The sequence below is a fragment of the Watersipora subatra genome, chromosome 11 (genome assembly GCF_963576615.1).
Source record: "Watersipora subatra chromosome 11, tzWatSuba1.1, whole genome shotgun sequence".
Taxonomy (NCBI): domain Eukaryota; kingdom Metazoa; phylum Bryozoa; class Gymnolaemata; order Cheilostomatida; family Watersiporidae; genus Watersipora; species Watersipora subatra.
In genome coordinates, this window is record NC_088718.1 from 14,903,463 (window position 1) to 14,925,510 (window position 22,048).

At 34.3% G+C, this 22,048-nt stretch overlaps 1 protein-coding gene across 1 annotated transcript; it reads right to left on the reverse strand.

Annotated features, from left to right (window-relative positions):
• Nucleotides 1-850: 850 nt before the first annotated feature.
• On the reverse strand, nucleotides 851-15,526 carry LOC137408466 (galactoside alpha-(1,2)-fucosyltransferase 2-like). Its single transcript, XM_068095005.1, has 3 exons — nucleotides 15,420-15,526; nucleotides 7,715-8,132; nucleotides 851-1,845 (listed from the first exon to the last, which is right to left on the reverse strand). Exons 1-3 carry the CDS (start codon nucleotides 15,492-15,494, stop codon nucleotides 998-1,000), a joined length of 1,341 nt encoding a protein of 446 aa, XP_067951106.1. The 5' UTR covers nucleotides 15,495-15,526; the 3' UTR covers nucleotides 851-997.
• Between the last annotated feature and the right edge of the window lie 6,522 nt (nucleotides 15,527-22,048).

A 22,048-nucleotide genomic window follows, 5' to 3' on the forward strand; every position in this document is an offset into this window, starting at 1 on the left:
AAGTAATACACACAGATAAGGCTACTTGGGTTCTCTTACACTAGAGTACACTTCAAAATGTTACAAGGTGTATGCTTCTAAAATACGAGACTTGTGCTTGTGTTTAGGAGTTCCAGATTTGTAATGAGAACTTGTATTTTCAGCTGAAAAAGGAACAAAACTAAGAAACATGCAATGCGCATAAATGCGTTAAATCTTTTCATACATGTTTATAATGACTAACTTTCTCATACTTCCTGATTTCATCTGGCATTTAGTGGTGAAAATAAAGCATTTGCATGGTGCACTTCTTTTCATACAAATGATGAGCCTATATAGAAATTCATAAGTTTGGCATAGACTGTGTCCCTAGATTTAAGAGCTAATTAAAGTGAGGCGTATGATATGGGTGTCCTTTCTGTTTGGTAGAGAGTGTGTCACTAGATTAGGAGCTAATTATAATAAGGTGAATAACATGGGTTTCTTTTGTGTTTGTTATGGACTATGTTGTTAGAAAAGGCGCCCATTGATGAATAAAGTGTATACAAGGGATTTTATTTTTGTTTGCTAATAGCCTGTGCAGCCAGATTATTAAGCTAATCAATTTGAGGGTGTATGCTGTGAGCCTCCAACCCATTTCCTAGTAGATTGAATTATTAGATTACTAAAAAAATTTATATTCATAAACTATCAATTGGTAACTTTTTTCACTGTACATTATTTTTACTGAATTTTTTTCTATTCGCAGAAACTTTTTTGAAGTTGAAAGTTTGTAGTAACATGCAACTATCATACAGGAAGTAAAGTATTTTTTACTTAAGGCATCAAAGGATGCAGTTCTTTAGACAGCTTCAAAGAAATGTGTACTAAACCTTTCTCTTTAGAAACTTGTTGATTCTATATATTCTTGCTGTATTTCTGTTAATGTGCAATGTCACCAATAGCAACAAAAACTGCTGGAAAAACAATAAATGTAAAAATCATGCAGATTGTCAAAATAAATGTTAATAAAGAGTTTTCAACTCCAGCTTACAGCGATCCAACTGGGAACATGAAAATTTTTGTTGCTAAAACCTCTCGAAAAGGGTGATCCTGGTTTGGCAAAGTTATTGAAATAAAATGTCAGGCCAGGAGTTAACCAGCTAGTCCAGAAGCCGTAGGTGCCTCCACTCATAATACTGTGATGGCAACTAGAGAGTGTGGCAAAGTCTTCAAAAGCCGAACCATTCAACCAAAATATGTTATACAACAGCTGAGCATCTTGTAACATCTGTTTTCCTAATTTGGGAGTGTCAGAGGCAGCGATGAATATGATGTTGGGTGAGTCATCAAAGTAGGTTTTTTTGACTAGTTGTAAAACATGGTCGTAGTAAGTTTTGTTAGCCATCTGATAGCCGTAACTGTTTCCTACTAAATCACCGATTCTCATGTGAAGCCCTATGAGAATAGGTTTTGTTATATTGGGAAACGCTTGCTGTGCTTCTGTTAGTTTGGCAATGGCGTAGGTCCTATATTTTTTAGTGAACTGGAAAGCGTCTCTTACAGCCGTACGTTGAGCTTTACTAGAAAAATATTTCCATGTTTGTCGATATCCTGCAATTGTGAAATTGTTCTTTTTTAATGGAATCGGATCATAATTGGTAAAGCTTGATTCTCCAAGGTTTTCCCAGTTCTTCATCATCGAGTAGGGTAAGACCGGAACTGTCTCATTGAATCTAACAAAAAGATCCTGTAGCAAACCGATCCAGCCGCAGTCTTCATCTTTCTTCACCAAAACGTATGTCATTTTGTGTGCTGCCGCTGCACCTATGGCAGCAGCCATCATTGACATCTTGTTACCTAACCTTGTACCACCACAGATCCATCCTACAAAACCAAAAATACATAACTGCTTTTTCATAGTTTACATTATTATTATATTATTATGTTATTATATTATTATATTATTATATTGCCTAATTGACAAAGAAAAGAAAGTGATTACTTTGGCCTTTTTACAAATACTGTAAATAAAAAATTTGAAAATCCGACTAAAACCAATAAGAGTTGTCTACCCATAGTACTTAGAAAGCATTGTGGATGGTCTTTTAAAAAGGAGAACGTAATTCCTGTTCTATAAACAACAAAATGCAAGAGGAATATAGCTAAAGATGCCAAAGTAATCATACTCCCTTGCAGCCGATGGTTATATTCAACATGCTGAGCCGGCATAGAATGTGCAGACCATGCTCAATTATATTCGCATACACCAGCAGCCAAAAACAAGCACTTGCTACCAGCTGACAATAGAACGCAGATGCAGATGACAATAAAAAGCTTTTCTAATGCAAGTAACTTTGATATGTTTACAATGAAAGAGAGTTCTGTGTTGTTTGTTATTTTAAAAAGTTGCTTGCTGTTTAATTTGCTAACAAATGCTTTCAGTTGAATATTAGGCCAGTTTAGTTCAGATTTAATTTTAACTCAACCTGTGGTTTGGTGTTTTGGTGTGCAGAAAGTGATAAACTACCAAGTAGATTTGCTAATTGCTGTTACTGAAGCTACCAATTAGCATCGGCTATTTTGGCAAGTCAGCCAAAAACCTTTGGCCAAGTCAGCCAAACTTCAAAAAACTTTTGAAAGGCAACTGAAAGGTTAGCATAACCATGAGAAATCTTCTGCTTGATTGTCTGTTGCGTGACTTTAGCTAAAGCGTTGTTACTTGTACAGGATTTTTTAAACTCTCTGACACAAAATAACTTTGTAGAGTAGACGTGAACTTTAATATTTTGCACCAAGGCAACGTGTTAGAAAGGCATTTTAGCCAACTATGTATTGTATCTGTCAATCCATCTAAGAATACATTCACCCACTTACATTAAAACCATAACAAATTGGAGCTAATAATAGCTTATCAGTATAACTGATTAATAACCTACAATACCTCTTTACCAAATACTATAGCATTAAAATGTATTATATGAAATGCGTATAAAGCTGAATTTATGTTATATTTATTGCATTATATATGATATTATTGTATTAAATTTATATTAATTTAATTTGTTGTAATAATAACCCACAAAACGATTTTCTATCTTTTTATTCTATAAGTAGGTGAACAAAGGTGCAAGGTTTACACCTTTTATAAACATCCTTATAGGACAGACAACTCCATTTTAATCAGCTAAAACTTTGGGAATCTAGAAATAATTACCATGCAGGTTGAGCTGGTGACAGAAATACGCCATGTAGGTCAAGTTGGTGACATATATACACAATGCTACTTATTTTAATTTAAAAACTAAGTTTTTTATATTTTTAAAGTCTTTTTATGATTTTACTTTCATTTTTTCACTTTTATACAACTCCATTGCTTTGAGAGAGGCTTCAAATGTTGTGTATTAAAAATTATGTGTAAAGTAAATGTTTTTTGCAATTTCATGTGCTAGAAATTATTTGTGACAAACAAATTTTAGGTAGAACTTTGGCTATATATATGAATAAGTGTATCAGATGGATCTCAGGCTCGAGATACTCTTCCAAAGGTTTTAGAAAGGTGACAACCATTTGTATGTTACTATTACCCTGTCAGTCTAGTAGGCCGTGAGAGATTGCCATGTGTAAGAACTATACATGCAATTATTTTGCAACACAGCAAGGGAGTGGTTGAAAATGCAGATAGTAGCATGCTTGATTGATAGGATAAATGTCTGAGTTCAAATCCTGTGCTATGCAATCTTTTTTTTTCACATCTAACTGTGACTTCGGAAAGATGAACAGACATGACTATTATTATAGTAAAGACTAGCGGTGCTTCCCGGTGTTGCCGGGGTATTAGAATTCAGCTTATAAACAATGAGAAGTAATTGGAGTTGCCTGCCACTTGCTATTAGCCTGGCAAATTGCCAATGGAAGATTTGAATAAGCTTACTAATGAGAGTTATGCACCTCCGGGATGTTACCCAATCACCCTGCGTAGTACGTAAAGCCGTTGGGTATTTTCTCCCATTGAACGACATATATCGGCTAGCGTACGATATCAATCTCTGCGGCCTAATTGGTATGGTGTTGGAGTGGTCAATGGAGGGTCCGAGATCAAATCTTCATTGGTACGGATTCTTTATTACAAGATTCTAATAATAGCTATAGCTGGACAAACACACCGACAAAAACATGAGTACACATACGACATACTTAGAGAAATTTGTAGATTTAATCCTTCATAATTGCGGATTAGCTTAGAGAGCTAAGATAAACATGGTAACAGTCCGTGCCTTTAGATGTGCCTTTAGATGTGCATTTCATCTCACACTGATGATGATAAATTGACCCATTAAACTTATCTTTTACAGGTCAAATGATAGGATTTTAGTTATACAAACACTAAAAGTCGTCCTCTCATGTTGAAAGAAAATGAAATATTAATTTTTAGTTTGACTCAATTCGCAAGCACTTCGACTGAAAACAGAAAATTATTCATGTCAATATGTACAACAATAAAGTTGAAGGTACTGCATTACTAAAATAAAATGTTTACATATTAACGATAACTCATGCTTTTCCCTTCCTCCAACTAACCTGAGTTACGATGGTATAAAAAGTCAGCACCTTGAACCAGTTCTTTCATAGTAAGACAGGAGAGTGTAAAACCTCAAAGCAGTAGAAAACGCTTCACCTTTTATTAGTAACAGAACAATTTAATTGTCGAAAACATAAAACGGCTTTGGTTAATTAACATATATATTGTTACTTGATTATGCTATGTGGATGGTAAACTCTAAGTATATTTCCTATATGTCAGTTGCATAAAGTACTTGGTATAAGAAAAAACATTCACGGACAGCCAGAGTTCATATACGCAAAGTAAAACAAAGATGGTTTAATTTTTCTAAAATGAGGGCTTTTATTAACTAATTTGAGAGCTGAATGCTTCACTGAATCCAAACCGGTGACAAATCTATCTTTGTACAACACTGGACAAGAGTGTATGGAGAATGATCAGGGTAAGTAATAGCCATAGATGTACTCATAGATGTACTTATAGAGGTACTCATAGAGGTACTCATTGAGCTACTCATAGGTACTCTATGAGGACTTTCAGGAACTATTGACTTGGATCAGTGGCAGCAGCTGCTGTTAAGTATTGAGCTAACATAAGAGTGTCTCAAGGACTACATAGGCTAAGTTTTACAACAGAAATTTTGTTCCATCGATCACACAAGTGCATTTATACACTTGCTTACATATAAATTGTTTCATCATAAACCAACAGCCTTTTCATAAAGTTCTGATCTCTTCATACTTTTTAAATATTATCGTATGAACAATTGGCAGTGCACGGGATGTTTTTCATTTTCAGTTGGATAGCCAGCAGGTGGGGGTTTAAGAGGCTGGTTCACAAGAACTAGATGGAGTTTTTATACCAAATATTTTTAGCGACCTGGCTGAAGGCCCGGAGCATGTGCGTATATAGTTTGAATGAAGTCAGCCTAATAATGTGGAAATGATTTGCATTTACATAGACTAACAGACACTCGCACTCTCCCACCTTTGAGCTCTCGCTCCCTCTTGCTCACTCGTGCTCGCGAACCCACGAGCTCTTACACATTATTTCATATTTTATCATTTTATATATGATTACACACCAAACATGAAAGCAAGTGCATCTTATGCTATACATATGATGCCTAACAGCTAACTAACAGATGTCTCAGTCTGAACAAACATAATTAAATTTTGGTTAAAATCTATTTTATTTGATGTCTCTCTGTATTGCTATCATAAACTCTCTGTATTGCTATCATAAACTCTCTGTATTGCTATCATAAACTCTTTGTATTGCTATCATAAACTCTCTGTATTGCTATCATAAACTCTCTGTATTGCTATCATAAACTCTCTGTATTGCTATCATAAACTCTCTGTATTGCTATCATAAACTCTCTGTATTGCTATCATAAACTCTCTGTATTGCTATCATAAACTCTCCGCATTGCTATCATAAACTCTTTGTATTGCTATCATAAACTCTCTGTATTGCTATCATAAACTCTCTGTATTGCTATCATAAACTCTCTGTATTGCTATCATAAACTCTTTGTATTGCTATCATAAACTCTCTGTATTGCTATCATAAACTCTCTGTATTGCTATCATAAACTCTCTGTATTGCTATCATAAACTCTCTGTATTGCTATCATAAACTCTCTGTATTGTTATCATAAACTCTCTGTATTGCTATCATAAACTCTCTGTATTGTTATCATAAACTCTCTGTATTGCTATCATAAACTCTCTGTATTGCTATCATAAACTCTCTGTATTGCTATCATAAACTCTCTGTATTGCTATCATAAACTCTCTGTATTGTTATCATAAACTCTCTGTATTGCTATCATAAACTCTCTGTATTGCTATCATAAACTCTTTGTATTGCTATCATAAATTCTTCATGAAATCAGAATTATAAATCATAACTGCTTCATCTTTCATGGTCTAGTTAGTATGGCTCATTGAGCTCATTCTACTTCTATTTTTTATACAGATGTCAAGGACTTTCAAACTCAAGGACCTAAGGAACTTATCATGGCTGCAAAGTTTACACGTCTCATAATAATCCTTTAAAACCAAAAACTCTATTTTAGTCAGATGTAATTTCTTTGAGAAATGTTACAAAATTGCTCTGTATTCGTGCGCATAAGCAGCAGTGCAGGTCAAGGGTTTATAACTAATCTGCTAACTACCTAGATAAAAACCTGCCTCCAGGTTTTATTTTGTTGAAAGATTTCGTAGATATTTTGCCTAACACTGGTCATGAAAAACATCAGTGCAGTGTCACTCATAACTTCTCAAGCAAGACCATTCTATGCTGTCTACCATTGTGAGCAATATTATATTTTTATTGTAATTGCTGTACTGTTATGAATATAGCGGTATAGTATACAAAATTTTATATATTTTTATTTATCATATTATAGTTTATATAATATTATATTTTATATGATATTATACAATATAGCAATTATATATATTGCTATATTAATAGTTCTATGGCAACAAAAATTTAACAATACTACAGCTTTCATTTTGTTTTCATCAAATTTGTTTAAATGTGTTTATTTACACATAAAGTTATCTTTCATCTTTATTTTTAGCTGCACTAGAAATATAGAAATCACACAGTTTTTAGTGTTTTTTTCTATATTTTTAAATTAAGTGTTTTTGAGGCAGCAGCAAAAGTTTTCAGCCATCAGTATTTAACGCCGCCATCACATGCAAAACAGAACTAAAAATACAAATTTTAAATTAGTTTCAATCAATCTTGTGGAGCGTTAGATTTGCATTGTGTCATTGCGGCGCAGTATGCAGTAACTTTGTAGTTCATTAAAACTTTTCAATGTGCAGTATGATTTTTTATAATGGTCCCCGCCTTGGTTTTAACATAAATCACAACCAAAAAAAGCTTTAGAAATCCTCATGTCACAAACTTTGCTATAATAAGAATGGTTTGTGTGCATTCGTCTATTTGAAACCACAGCAACAGCATTAGCAAAATATTTGCCTTGCTTGAAAATTGAACTCAGACTTTACTTCTTACAGGCCATCAAGCTAACCACTACTGTACTCAGCCGCCTTACTACTGCAGGAGATAAATATGCAGATAACGACTACTCACACCAATTTAATATGATGCATTGGACTGCCAAGGGTACTACTTGTTTTAATGTTCACACTTGAATAAATGTAAGCGCACCTTTCTGTACTGCGATGAGAACTTTTCCGGCAAGACATCCTTTGCAGGCATCCATGTTGTACACAACCTTTGGGCCTGTAGTGGTAGTGCGAACAGTAACCCTCTGAGATTGGGTCGTCATTGTTAGCTTGTCATTCTGAGGTTTTATTTTTCTTGATCTATTAAAAGTTGGTTTTACAGAAGTGGGTGTTGATGTCAGCATTAAAGTGTAATCTACAGAATTTACGCTTCCATTGGACATCTGTGATGTCTTGCAGAGTTTTCTACACATGTAGCTATTAGAAGTTCTTCTGCAGTCACATAGTAAAGAGGGTGTATTGGTGATGCGGAAGTCTGTGTAGTATAATATTGTGCAGAGGAGAAGGAAGATTATGATAAACAGCATGCAACCCTTTTGCACTCGGCCTTCCTTTAATACCTACAAGCATCACCAAAGACAAGTTTAAGGTGCTGTTTTACTGTGTTTTAAAGCCTCAATTAGGTTTGGAGTTGCCTACTGCTGACAAATTTGTGCCTTTATGTAGGAACGATTCAGAGTTGCAATAATTAGATTTTTTTCAAGATTTGTAATGCATTCCTCATAATAAAACAAAGTACCCTCGCTTATGGTCACTTTTCAATTTATGTGTAGTCATTTAACAGATCTGAAAAGTAATAATTTCGTCATCCTCATACAAGCAACCGATCCTTGAAATGTAAATGTTGATGTATAGATCAAAGGTCAAGCAGATACAATAATGAGTAAGCAGAAAATTTTGTTAGCGAACACTCGTATGGTTGTGTACTGAAATGTGCTGAAATCTTTTCACCTTCACCGGGGAGAACTTAGTCGAGTATTACCGATTCAGAACCATCAGCAGTGAGCATTTTTATGAAGTTGAATAATGCTTTCACAGCGAGTGTTTTCACACAGATTTAGCAAAATGATGTCAAATGCGCCAGGATTTTACCATTTCTGAGATTTTGAGTAGAAGCAATTTTCAATCTATTCAAGGCATGGAACATACTGTTTGCTTGGTTCATTTAAGTATTGCGTTTAAAAATAGAGCCCTTAGTCCCGACTTTTTCATTCAGAGTTGGTAAAAGGTTTTGAGATGGGTATGACTAAATTTGCAATTCCTAAATGAAGACATACAGACATACAGACACAAACATACCAATGTACAGACGTACAGATGTACAGATGTACAGACATACCGACATACAGATATAAAAACATACAAACATACAGGCATACCGACATACAAACATACAAACATACAGGCATACAAACATACAGGCATACAGACATACAGGCATACAGGTGTACAGGTGTACATGCACACCGACATACAGGCATACCTACATAATGACATACAAACATACAGACATACAAACATACAGACAAATGTAGCACAGGGATTTAAAACAATAATGTACTTTATATAAAAAAAGCGAAATATGAAGCAGCAAATACGAAAAGATGTTGAAACATTACTAAAATGGCTCAGAGTTGCTTATCACTGAGAATCATGGAATAGTTGGACAAGCAAAATTGTCCATTCAATAATTTCTAAAAATTACTGAAATTCCAAAATGTTACCATCATATTATGTTGTATAGACTTTACTGCATTATATAACATGTCCATTTCTACTATGACCACAAAACTTCACAAAAGTTTTGAAGGAAAAGTGAAGCCCATTAGCTGTAATCCCATTGAGATTTTAATCTAGTAGGTCGATGTGATTTCTCATCACAGAGTGCTACTGCAACTAACAACACCGATAACTTTCAAGACAGCTAGAATAATAAACTATTTCTGAATGCCGACCAAAGTACTACAAGGAACTCTAAGAACTTCAGCTGAAGCATCAGCAGAGATTATGTCATCGTGTCTTAAAATGTTTTGCTAAATAAGTCTTTGCAGTTGTCGCCTTCTGTGAAGTTACAAGTTCAAAGATCAAAGAATATGTTCCAAACTATCAAATTAGATCAATGCAAATAACATGATACACTAATAAAGCTAATGCAAAAATGCAAATACACAAACTAAATCAGTGGCAATAATGCAAATACACCAACTAAATCAGTATAAACAATGCAGATTCACTAACCAAGTCAGTGTAAACAATGCAGATGCACTAACCAAGTCAATGCAAACAATGCAGATGCACTAACCAAGTCAGTGTTGATAATGCAAATTTACTAACCAATTTAGTGTAAAAAGTAACGTATCGTTGAGTGACAATTTCATTTGATAAATGACCTTGAATAATGCAACAATTAGATCCTTCTTGGGTGCAAAACTATGTAGGTTTTTACAGTGCATTATATTACAATACACCAATATTTCATGATTTTGTCGGTTCAAAATCACTGTTTTTGTTTTGACCAACATTACAGTAAAAATACTATTTTAAACAAACAAATTTATTGAATGCCGACTCTAATTTGATACCTCTTAAACCGTTACCTTATGAGGTCATGAGGTCATTGAAGATGCAGCTGAGTCAGCAGGATATTGTGGCTGACTTGCTTTAGTGCCTCAAACACATTAAATGTAGCTTAGTGAGAACTTTTGTTCAACTAAATAATTTAACTTAATTTAACGTACTTCACTTAGCTTCACTTAGCTTAATTTTAGCTTTAAAATTAAATCTACAAAGTTTAAAATGCTCAAATTACAAAAAGAAGCACATTTTTTACACTAAACTCACAACAAAACATTTTTACAGCAAAGGAAACAAATACATAGAGAAATCAGAGACAAATTGTCTACTTTAATGTCTTGGCCAACAGTCTAATTCAAGTACTGGACATTCTTGAATGCACAGATCTAGGCATCTAGCTCTATGCTGTGCTGCAAACCTATCTTGCCAGCAGAGTTGGAAAGCATATTTCAGAACAAATTAAACATAAAACGTAACAATAGTTCATAAGAAGTCACATACATTAATGTTCCCTCTACATCCAAGGGAGACAAGTCCAAATTAGATTTTAGCAGTATCCCGAATATGCTGCGATTGCTAATACTCAAAGCTCTTAAAATTCTTATATCACACATTTATGCTGATATGCTGACAGCTGGTGGCTAGAAGACCCTAATCTACATATGTTGCATATCAGCTGACCTTCAAATAATCTTTCTAGCGTTACGTTACATAAATATGAGCTACTTGAAGAGGCTATCTTCAGATTATACGTGTGACCTTGTCTGCCACTCTGGAGTCTTCTGTAAATAGTATGTTTGCACAACCTGCACTACAAAGGCAGCGTGAGTTTGCATGCAATTATATTATGAAGATATTATATGATGGTGACATCTACTAATATGTTTCCCATACCCTCTAATGATTGGTCTAATAACAATAACTTTTGTAGAAAAACTTTGTTGTGATTTATTTCAAAAAGTAATAATATTTTTTACTAAAAATGGCAAATAATTACAACATTCATATACAGCTTATATATATATGGATATATATATACATATATGCATATATATATATATGTATTCTATATATATATATCTGCATTCCGGGTATAATTCCTAAGTTCAGCATTCTGATGGTTATGAACTCGCGACTAATACCGCGAACGCATCAACAAGTTTGTTATTCGGATGTTCTACCACTGAGGCTAGAACATTGTCATATACCCCATACCTAATGCGCATGCTAATTATTTCAACACTTCGCCTACGCGTTGCGATGCCTCTGTTTAGAAATATTTTGAGCCTTAAGTTTATGTAACACGATGCTTCTTCGGCTTTTTCCCTGAGGGCTAATAATTTATCTCAAACTTAAAATTTGGCCTTTTTGTACTGATTACATAAGTTATAATATGTTATAATATTATAATATGTTATAATATGTAAATAGATTATAATATAAGTTACCAAAAGATGTATGTACGTTGCGTAGTCATTTCGTAGTTTACATATTTATTTTACATCTACATTCAGTTCGCTACTAATTTATTCCAGCTGCTCAGAAGACTTCTTCCCAGCTAAATTATGTTTTTTGACTTATGATTTAAGAATCTTGCATTCCACAATCATTAAATACAAACAAAATCTTTGTTACATTAAAAATAATTAAAAGATCCTTTTACGTTCTTGCTTTTAGTTCAAATTAAAACATAATGTTTTGTATGAATATTTTTCATTTTGTTATTTCCCGTTTATTACAATAGCGATATACAGTAGTATATTAACAAGCGCTATTTTCTTTCCTCAACAGCCGAATGTTTCGTCCATTAAATGCGTGTTTCACAAAAGTTCCTATCAGCGCTTGCTTTGTGTATTAGCTTACATATCTTTTTTTCTTAACCTAACCAATTAGTAATTTGTAATTAATTTCACATTTACAACAACCATTTGTAAGATTAATGTAAGATTATATGTGAGAATTATCATTTGTATCATTATTATTCATTCCTATGTTACAAACCAATTCTGCATATATGCAGAAGTGGTTTTTAACATAGGAACTTTTTTGTTTATTCTTAATAGCTGAAAGGTCTCTATTGTGACACACCTGCCAGCAACTAGCAATTGCGTCAGCTAGCAACTATATCCACTAGTGGGTAGCGGCTGCGTCAGCGAGCCAGTAGCAATTGTGCAAGCTAGCAAGCCGCAAAGCACCTGTTAAAGCAGCTTTCCACCGGAGCACAACCGGAATAGTATTTTAGAATTAACCAGAGTAAACTTACAAGCACCCTAGAATCAATTGGCTGTTGTCTAATTTTTATCAAATTCATTTTGAAATGCATTTTTAGGTATTCTTTTCGTTAGATAAATAACTTCATTATTTGCGGTAGACTTTGTTGGAACAAAAATATTAGGATAACACTTTTGTCATAGTTAACTTATGCGAAGCTAATGTATAATTCATTATAATTAACTGAGACAAATTGAAATTTATATGAGAATAGCAGTTTTTATCATAGAGACAAGTAATGTTCAGAAACTCAGTAGTCATAAAGGAAATTCAGTATCTTGATAACACCGAGCTCTAACAACCAGTTAACACTGGTTTCTAACATCGAGATAACGCTGGCTTCTAGTATTCAGATAAAAGCCGGTTCCATTACCCAGATACAGTATTAGTTCCGCCTATTATCAAAATAAATGTAGGCTTATTCAGTTTCAAATAACACGGGTTTCCAACATCCAAATAGCACATGCTTCTAATATCCAGATAATATTGGTTTCTACTATTCAGATAAAAGTGGGTTCTAATATTCAGATAATAGTGGTTTCTAATATCCAGATAATAGTGGTTTCTAATATCCAAATAACAGTGGCTTCTAATGTAGCCCTTAGAAACTGTGGAATTAAGTTCTGTACACCATCACAGTCAACTACAAACAGCAACCTGCTACCACAGCTTACAAATGATGTAGACAGTCTTCCTGAAGAAAACAAGCTCACACCCCTTTAATCTAGCCTTTGGTTAAGGATTAGGGGTAATATATCAAACAGTAATGATCTGGTGAAGTGGTAAAATGGTAAAGATTAACTGTTAAATGGCCTAATTTCTGACAAGTTCTAGTTAGGTAGTTGCTGTATGGTGTCTATATCATTGAAACATCTTGAATAAGATAATAGTTATTCAGTAATAATGAAAACTTATTAGGTTCTGTGAGATTTTGAATATAAAACCAATAGCATGGTAAGAACCGAGCCTTAGCGAGTAAAGGACTATATGAAAGTACAGCTAGTTAGTGACAGTTAATAGGTTATTGATTGTCTAGCAGCTTGATTGTGTTTTTCATCTTGCATGTGACAGCTGAGGCTCTCCTGATCTGTGTGTGACAGCCGATGATATGCACCATCGCAATTCGCTATCTGGACTAAAGGGAACTGTTGCCATTGCCATGATAAATTGAAAGTGTGATTTTAAAGCTGTTTTTAGCCTGGACTTCACAAATATGTTTGAGATTTCCTGCTTTGACTATTGTTTGTTTTTTAGCAAAAGGCAAACAACACTCCCTTGAGACCGGTGTTTATTGAAAGCTATTGATCGTTATTGCTTGTTTCAGTGTCTTCAACATGCCTGACCACCTTTGTATAGAAAACTATAAACCTTAGCCTCGCCTTTGAGTGGTAGTCGTCGCATGCAGCGCTTCACACCGTTAGCAATGTACTCTCTACTAGTTTACTAGTAAACCTGCACAAACTTATTGACATTTTCAAACAGGTTGAAATGCAAGCACAAGGAGATGATCGCTAGGCTGAACTTCGAGGAAAGCTTGTATTGTAATTGGAATATTTAGCACACTAATACCTCTGATCATCTATCTAGGGCTTTTACAAAATGCAAGCCATAAAACGGCTTTCTATATGCATGTCCACAACCATTTGTTTAAAAAATGATATTTTTAAGGTTTGAATATACCAGGAAGATTTGCCGAAGTTTTGTTTTTGCTGATAGCTTTGAGTGTAGAAAATCTTCTATAGTCTCCATACATTCCATTCTATAGTCGTCCATAGTCTCCATACATTCCATTCTATAGTCTTCTATAGTCTCCATACGTTCCATTCTATAATCTTCTATAGAATGGAATGTATGGATATTCATTCCATTCTAACCACTTACAAGCATAATCACAAAATAGTGTCACCCTGTTGCTACATGCCATGTACATGTACATGTATGAGTAATAACTATAGTACCCTAGGACACTTATGCATTCGCGTCATCTAACTTTCGCGTTTTCGCGGAGTCATCCTTTCGCGAAAATTTCATGTGCGAAACTAAACTATCACAACGAACGAGCGAAAACGCAAAATTAAATAGCTTTGTTCATCGATAGTCCAAGAAACAAATGGCAGCAAACGATCAAATTCCATTGTCGATTTCGCCCACACCATTCTACCTGCAGTTCAAAATTATAAACTAGTCCCAAATTGCAATTTTTTTCTTAACGGTGAACCGAACCTGAGGAATCTAATTATGTTTGTTCCACTGCATTTATTTTCACATCACTATATTTTCGCACTCATCAGAGCTGGGAAATTAAGTTGCAGCGAAATTTTACTCTGTATGCTACTCACGAAACTAAATACTAGCGAAATATAAGTGTCCTAGGGTAACTAGTGAATGCTAATTAGAATTGACTTCAAATCATTTTTCCTCAAAACACACTTAATGCTATTAATGCTCTTTTAACTCTCCCTTTGGGAGAACAGAGTTTATCTCCATTGTATTTCCAGCTCCATTGCAAGATAGGATTAGTTCATTTTATGTTGCACTCTATTAATGATGGTCGTCAAAATCGGACCAACATAGGGTGCAGAATTTCACCGATTTTGTGTTGGCGACAGGGATGAAACTGTTTCTACAACTATTTTTCGTTTTATACAAAACCGACTTTGTCATTGTGGATGCAACGCCAGTGAACCATCCTGGTGTAAACACACTTTTAGCCACATCGATTATACTAGTTTGAGCAAAAACAATTAATAGCCGGCAGTACCAACCTGTTATACTAGATAACAGTACACCAATATATATACTCAGCGACTAATACACCTCTATGGAACGAATAACCCAAGTTGCGCCTCAAACTAAAAGTTTTGACTTACTTTACAGTTGAAAGATGACATAATGCTTTCTATCTGTAAGCATATTTCTAGAAACTGCAACGTGTATCAAACATATACTACCTTTTAGGATCAAACACAGCTACTGCATAAAACTATCTACCTGCTGCTTACCTTCCAATTAATAGATGACAGAGCACTTTCAATGGATGCTAAACAATTCCAGCAGGCGATCATCACACCACCCATCTCGTAAAACAACACTCACTTCTCTGCTTTCTTGACTAGCTATACCGGCTGTTTATAAGCTTTTCTAAAGCTATATTGTTCTTATTTTGACATAGTTTTGCACTAACAAAAGGCGTATTGTGAGCAACAAGCGAGCATACAGCAGAACATGTTGAGCGTCGACTACACAATACGAGACTGTTGAAGCGAGACGCCTAGACACACAGCGCTCGCTGTTTATGGCTAGATGAGGACTCTTGAGAGATAAATCAAGAGAATTAGCTCAGAGTTACAAGAGCTGGTATGGTTCATCATAAGAAATGCAGCCAACTATTAAAGATTACCATATACACAATTTTAGTCGATTTAATAAAAAAGTATCAATATTTTTCTATTATTTGCGGTTATTTTTGATGTTTGAGGTGATCTGACTGACAGGATGTTTCAAGATTAAAATCGAAAAAACTTGATCACTCTTAACACACTCAGATCAGAAAAAAAATGTGATTATGACATCACTAGTTGCGCTTCGACAAAGAGACCGGCTGAATAGGAATACGTACCACTGCAATTTGAACACATTAGCCGATATCAATTATAATGAGTGACAGGCAGCCGCGCAACTAGTGATGTCATTTCAGCACGTATTTCTCTCCTGCGCGATCATGTTTTATCAAATTTAATCTTGAAACATCCTGGCAGTCAGATAAACTCAAACATCAAAAAAAATCGCAAATGATATAAAAAGATTGACAATTTTTGATAGATTCTGTTAAAATTTTGTGTAAGGTCATCTTCAAGGTCATATCTGGTGGTAATACTAGCATGATGGTTAGTTGAGCACCGTGGCAATTATGGTTGGATCTCCTTACACTAATAATGGGCCTGGTAGGGTTTGAACCGCTGACCTATTGATCATAAGCCAGCGTACTAACCACTAAATCACAACTGCTCCCAAACACAAGCAAAAGCATTCGCATTTGTATTTACATGTACATTAAAATGTATTACAGGTATTATAAAATAGATAAAAAAGAATCTTCGAAATACTACTGGCAAAAAGGTTTTCACTTCAAATGTTTTACTAATTAACTTAACACTGTGATAACCAATAAGTGTGATAACCAATAAATTAGAATAAACAGACTCTAGCTATGTATCAGTGTTAAAACTTAATTTTAACAAAATTGTTATTTTAATTAGAGTGCGTCACTATTCATTTAATAAAACTTGTTTTTCTTGTTTTTGCTCATTGCACTAAGAGTTTTCAATATTATTTTCATGGTATGACAACTCCACAAAGCTGAAACGTTTTCTTACAACTCCTCATTTTGGCTCTTCCTCTCTAATAGCTTAGGGTATCTTGTATCCTATTCTTCTGGTAAGTTTAATACCCAGAAATAATGCTATAATTGGTGTACCCTATATAGACGACCTTGAACTTTAAAGGGTAACTTTCATTAAATTTAAAAAAAATTTATTAGAAAGCATAGACATTTTTTTATCATCTTGTTTGTTGTTTTAGATTTTATTGCCAAGATGTTTTAATATTAAAACTGGGAAAAGTTGGTCACAATTAAAACGTTAAAAAATAAAAGACTTTCCGATAAAATCTTTCAAAATTTGGCTGAGTTACCCATATAAGTACTTTTACACTAAGGTGGAAGGATTTCAACGACAGACTACATTTCTAGAATACCACCTGACCACGATCTGACACTTTTTACAACTTACTTCTATGAACATGTCACCAATCCAACTAATGCTTGTTAGCAAAGTGCAAGCAACTCCGGGTTGTCTGCCAATTCTGTGAGGACAAACACTCATTACTACTCGGTCAACACTAAATTTCACCAATATTTGTAATCTTTCACATGTGTTGTATTGACGGCTTTTCTCAAACCCGCTCTTTTAAAAATATTTCATTAATCTTTGGTTGTTATGCTGTCAATTTTTTTGCAAACATCACTATTTTGTACACTGCCCTGATATCCACCATCAATTTATACGCAGAGTTAAATCAACATCTAGTGAAGACCTGTTGGCAGCTGTTATACACAACCGTCTCCAAGTATACTTATAATAGCGCTTGTATGAATGTTTAGCTGATGACACCGTATGACCTTGTATGACCCCGTAGCTGTAGGCAAAATTGGTCCAATTCATTTTCAATCTCATTCGTTTAAACATTAAAGTTTTTTAATACTTTAAGCTTTTAATCTGCTAACTTTCTTGGCAGTTAGTAGCTGTTATGAAAACTCATAAACTCATAATGGGAATTTGTCATGGGACAATTAAACAAAAACTTGAGATTAATGGTGGTTCTGTGGCCAACACACTGAATCTTGAGCAGGCAAGAGTGGTTGAAAACACACAAAGACTATTGGTGGTGTCAGGAAGTGTATCCAACAACTTGCAACCACTATATCCTTCTGTGTTCCAACGATCATGCCAGTATTAGATTTAGAGCAGCGAATGTCCCATGAGCAAAATGTGCCTTAGAAATAGCAATTAGTTTGCACAGTGGCAGTAGATTTTCTTTTATGAACATGCAGTGAATTTTATCAGTTTCAAAGAATAAAGGAAAATGATCAGTTTACCTTCATCTACGATATGTCTGATTTGTTTCTCTGAACACTCCACACAAAGTTATGTTGGTACACAAGTTCAACACCGGCAACTGCTTTGGCATCATTTGCTATATTTATCCCCTCTCATAAAGAAAGCTAATACCAACTCATGTATTTTGTCACCAAGTAAACTCTAAAAAATGCAGTACAATTGATAATAGCCAACATAGATTATGTTTGCAATGGTAAAATGCATTGGTTAAATTTTACCATTGCAAACAAATTAATATTTAGCTTTTTTTACATGTATATCTGCATTTTCAAACCAAAGTTTTGTGTAAGCTAAATACTTCCAACAGTTTTTTTAACAGTTTCTTGTATTCACTGATAATTCTTTAAAGGCCCGTACACACTATCTTTTCAAATCAATGTTTAGCTGTGCGATGGACAACAACGATTAGCTATTTTTACGCCATCCCCAACGATAAGGTGTACACACTATAAGCATTTAGCTCTAGGTTATCGCTAACCAACAACCAATTAAAAATTGAGAAATTGCAATAGTGATATTGTGGGTCCTTATGTTATCCTTTAATTATCTGTTTACGCAATTCATTACGGGCATAGTTCTTTGCCATGCTTGCGAATATGAATTGACACAAATCTTCATAACTGTTGAAATTAGATCCGATGCGTCAACAAACAGCCAATCAAGATGCTAATAGTTTCGACCATTAGATGTAAAGCGAGAAACGAAACATTTCGAGTATCGACCTGTCTCGTCCTGGATTGATCTTGTCTTGACCTAATTATTGCCAAACTTGAGACAATGAATTAAAACTAATGCACCTGCGCACGGCTGTTAAAACATGGCTGCAAAAGAAGGAAAATAAAGTTGCAGGAAATAAAGTAAGACCTATTCAATAGATGGTAAAAGTATACATGTACAAAGCAATATGTTTATAATAATTATTATTAATCAAGCTCAAAATTCTTAGAAATATATAACTTCGCTATTTTAGAACTGTTTGTGTCACTTTTGGTTACAAAAATTACATGCATATTGTAATTCAAATGTTGTATTTAAATTGTTTACACCAGGAAAAAATTCAATTAAAAAAGAGGTTTATCAGTTTCATATATCAAGCGCGCTAGTCCTTGTGTAGTGGAATCATCACCAAATGCTCATTATTTTATTGTTTCGTGTCTCGATTCTCGAATTTTTACAAACCAGTGTGTGGAGTCTCGTCGAGAACTTAAAAACCTGTCTCGTTTTACCTCTAGCAACCATCAGTGCCATCGCATTGTCACTAGCAACGACTTCGTTGGCCACTCATCGCAAAATGATGTCATAGCAGTCCATTGTTGCGGTCAATCGCACAGCTAATCGTCGATTTGAGTGATAGTGTGTACGGGCCTTTAATTTAGTTTATGATCTACTTAGTGTGCAGCCTACAGGCAGTCCATCTGAATGAGATTTGTCCACAAAGTAACGATGAAGGAAAAAAACTCTGTTAAATTATCAAAAGAATCAACTCATAAGGTGCTGGTTGGTGCGCTGGAATGGAATTATAGCTTCAACATTTCTTGTGTACAGCTTTTATCAACACGAGTTTAGGATCTGTACAATAAATGTGAAGCGTTGAACATAAAACAGTAGAGACACATATAATATGTAAAACGTGATTACCAGACAGCAATTTACACACTACTAGCAATAAAGCAGTAACTTCTTTTTCATATGTAAAAATTTTGCAAAGTTAGCAGATAGCAAGGTAATGTGATTGATCGGTTTGAACAATAACTGTTAAATCTTAGTTCACTCGCTTATGCAATATATATAAACTGCTGCATTTTCTTGGGCAGGACGGCTTTTGTTTTGCTCCTGAGAGAGACACATGAATGTGTTACTTCAATAAAATTGTTAATTCGTAGGAGAAATGTTATAACTTTTTGAACGTCAGTTAAATAATTGACAGCAACATCCTTTCCCTCTGTTGCTTCAGCAGAACACAAGTGAGTTGGTTTCAGCGGGTTGTATTTTAGGAAGCATTAGGTTCAGAGCACTCTGTTGGTTTTAGAAGAGTACAAGGGAGTCAAGTCTGTCAAACATTCTTACCAAATGAGATTTATTCCACTGAAGTTCACATAAGAAAAGAATATGTAGAAGGAAAGTTTATAAGGGATACAGTAGACGCTCCCATAATGTATTACTCTTAAAACATAATTATATTTCATAAAATGTAAAAAATTATGTCAGATTTTTGCTTCGTACAGCATAAAGAATTTATATAATGTAAGATGTCAAATCAGTGCAAATTCTCACATTTGATTTGCATCACGATAATCTTGTAGTTGACCTTAAAATGTCGCTTTCTCTTTGCTGCACCTGTGAGACACAACAACATACATATAACGTATTCTCTATTATATATATACTTGTACACAAGTTCCATTACATTCTAATGTAGTTCAGTGTAGTAGACATGCAGATGTGTCGCCAAAACAGTGAGAATAAGCAATTGCACAGCTGCTCACAAATACTTAAAAGCGGTAGATTGGCGTCGGTGTTACAACGTTGGTCTACCCGTCTGAATGTCTAAAGTCGAAGTATAGTTGACCGATAGCTTTTATTTTAACTTTGACTACTTAGAGACAAATAGACGATGGACAGGTACACGCTGCTCTTGTTATAACAAAAAGTTTTTTTTAACTTTATTTTAGACGTATAAAATATTTGTTATTAGTTGTACTTTGATGAATAAGCATTTTTGTCTAGAGAAAATAAACAAATCATTATAAACGGGGGGGGGGGGGAAAGCAAAAATTTTCTTAACTTTGTGCAAAATGGCTGTAATCAGGAAACATAAAACGCCAGTACATAATACTACAGTTACGGTGCAGCCAATAAATTAAAAGGTTAAGTCTAGTTTTTCCTTTTTGTATGGTCAAAAGAGTGAGTTTGGGAAGATCTTGAAATGGATTAGTCAATTTACATGTATTTTACTGCTTCTATAACATAATATCTCTACAAGGTAAACATTCCTGCAATGGATTATTTACGTAGTAGAAGCGCTTATTTCACATTAATAATTTACCAGTTGTTTTTTTCTATACACAATGTTGGCCAAAAATTGACATAAAATAATATCAGAGTTGTGTGCTCTTAATATGAGCTACATATTTCTTCAAAGTTTCTGTAAGTGTCTATATAATTGTCGATTAGGCTTATTTTCATTTCCTAATTGCACTAGAAAACATGTATTTGTACTAGCCCTGGATTTGAGTTTCTCATTTGATTTCCACTGATCATAACTCTATGCTCTCTTTCTCACTCATCCCAACTTTCTATCTCTATTTCAGTCTCATATTAAAGTAAACTTGTAACAGTGTTGAGTTAATACATTTGATTTTTACGTGTGAAACTGCCACACAATGATTACAAAGAAATTAAGGGTTACTACAGCTGTTGCTTTGTTCAAACAGTTTATTCAAACGTTCCTGCCTTTTTTTAATGAAAATTAGTAAGTATAGTTGGAGTTGTCTACACAATAGGGTGTAAACAAATTCAAACTTCCATAATTCATAACTATACATGAATTTGCATCAAGTTTCAAGTGATATGTGTAAAAGGTTTTTTGTTAATTCTCGAGTGCAGCAATTAAAATTTGGTAACTAAGAATAATATTTTATTTAAGCCACGTGATCTTAACTGAATGTAGGGCAGGCGTATAGCAAATAGATGTCATGTGCTGTTAGAAAATACCAGTATCAGATGGAGCTCATGCTATTTTCTTTCTCTAACTTTCTACAAACGCTCTAAAAGGTTACTAGCTTTAGTAACATCCTACAAACAGGGGAGATGAACCACATATAGCAGTCACAAAACAAATGTTAAGATCGTAGTAAAAGTATAAACAAAAGCAAACAATTAAATAATCATTTTAAAAAAAGTGCCATCATGCAATTATATTGTATAACACAGTGTTTACTAAATTAGCTATA

What these genes read in the sequence shown, in the direction of transcription:
- LOC137408466 (XM_068095005.1), bottom strand. Translation starts at nt 15,494, where the DNA reads ATGGGTGGTGTGATGATCGCCTGCTGGAATTGTTTAGCATCCATTGAA. An exon ending in TGTCATCTATTAATTGGAAG is followed by an intron (nt 8,133 to 15,419) that starts GTAAGCAGCAGG and finishes TGATGCTTGTAG; the next exon opens with GTATTAAAGGAAGGCCGAGT. An exon ending in TCTCATCGCAGTACAGAAAG is followed by an intron (nt 1,846 to 7,714) that starts GTGCGCTTACAT and finishes TTGGTTTTGTAG; the next exon opens with GATGGATCTGTGGTGGTACA.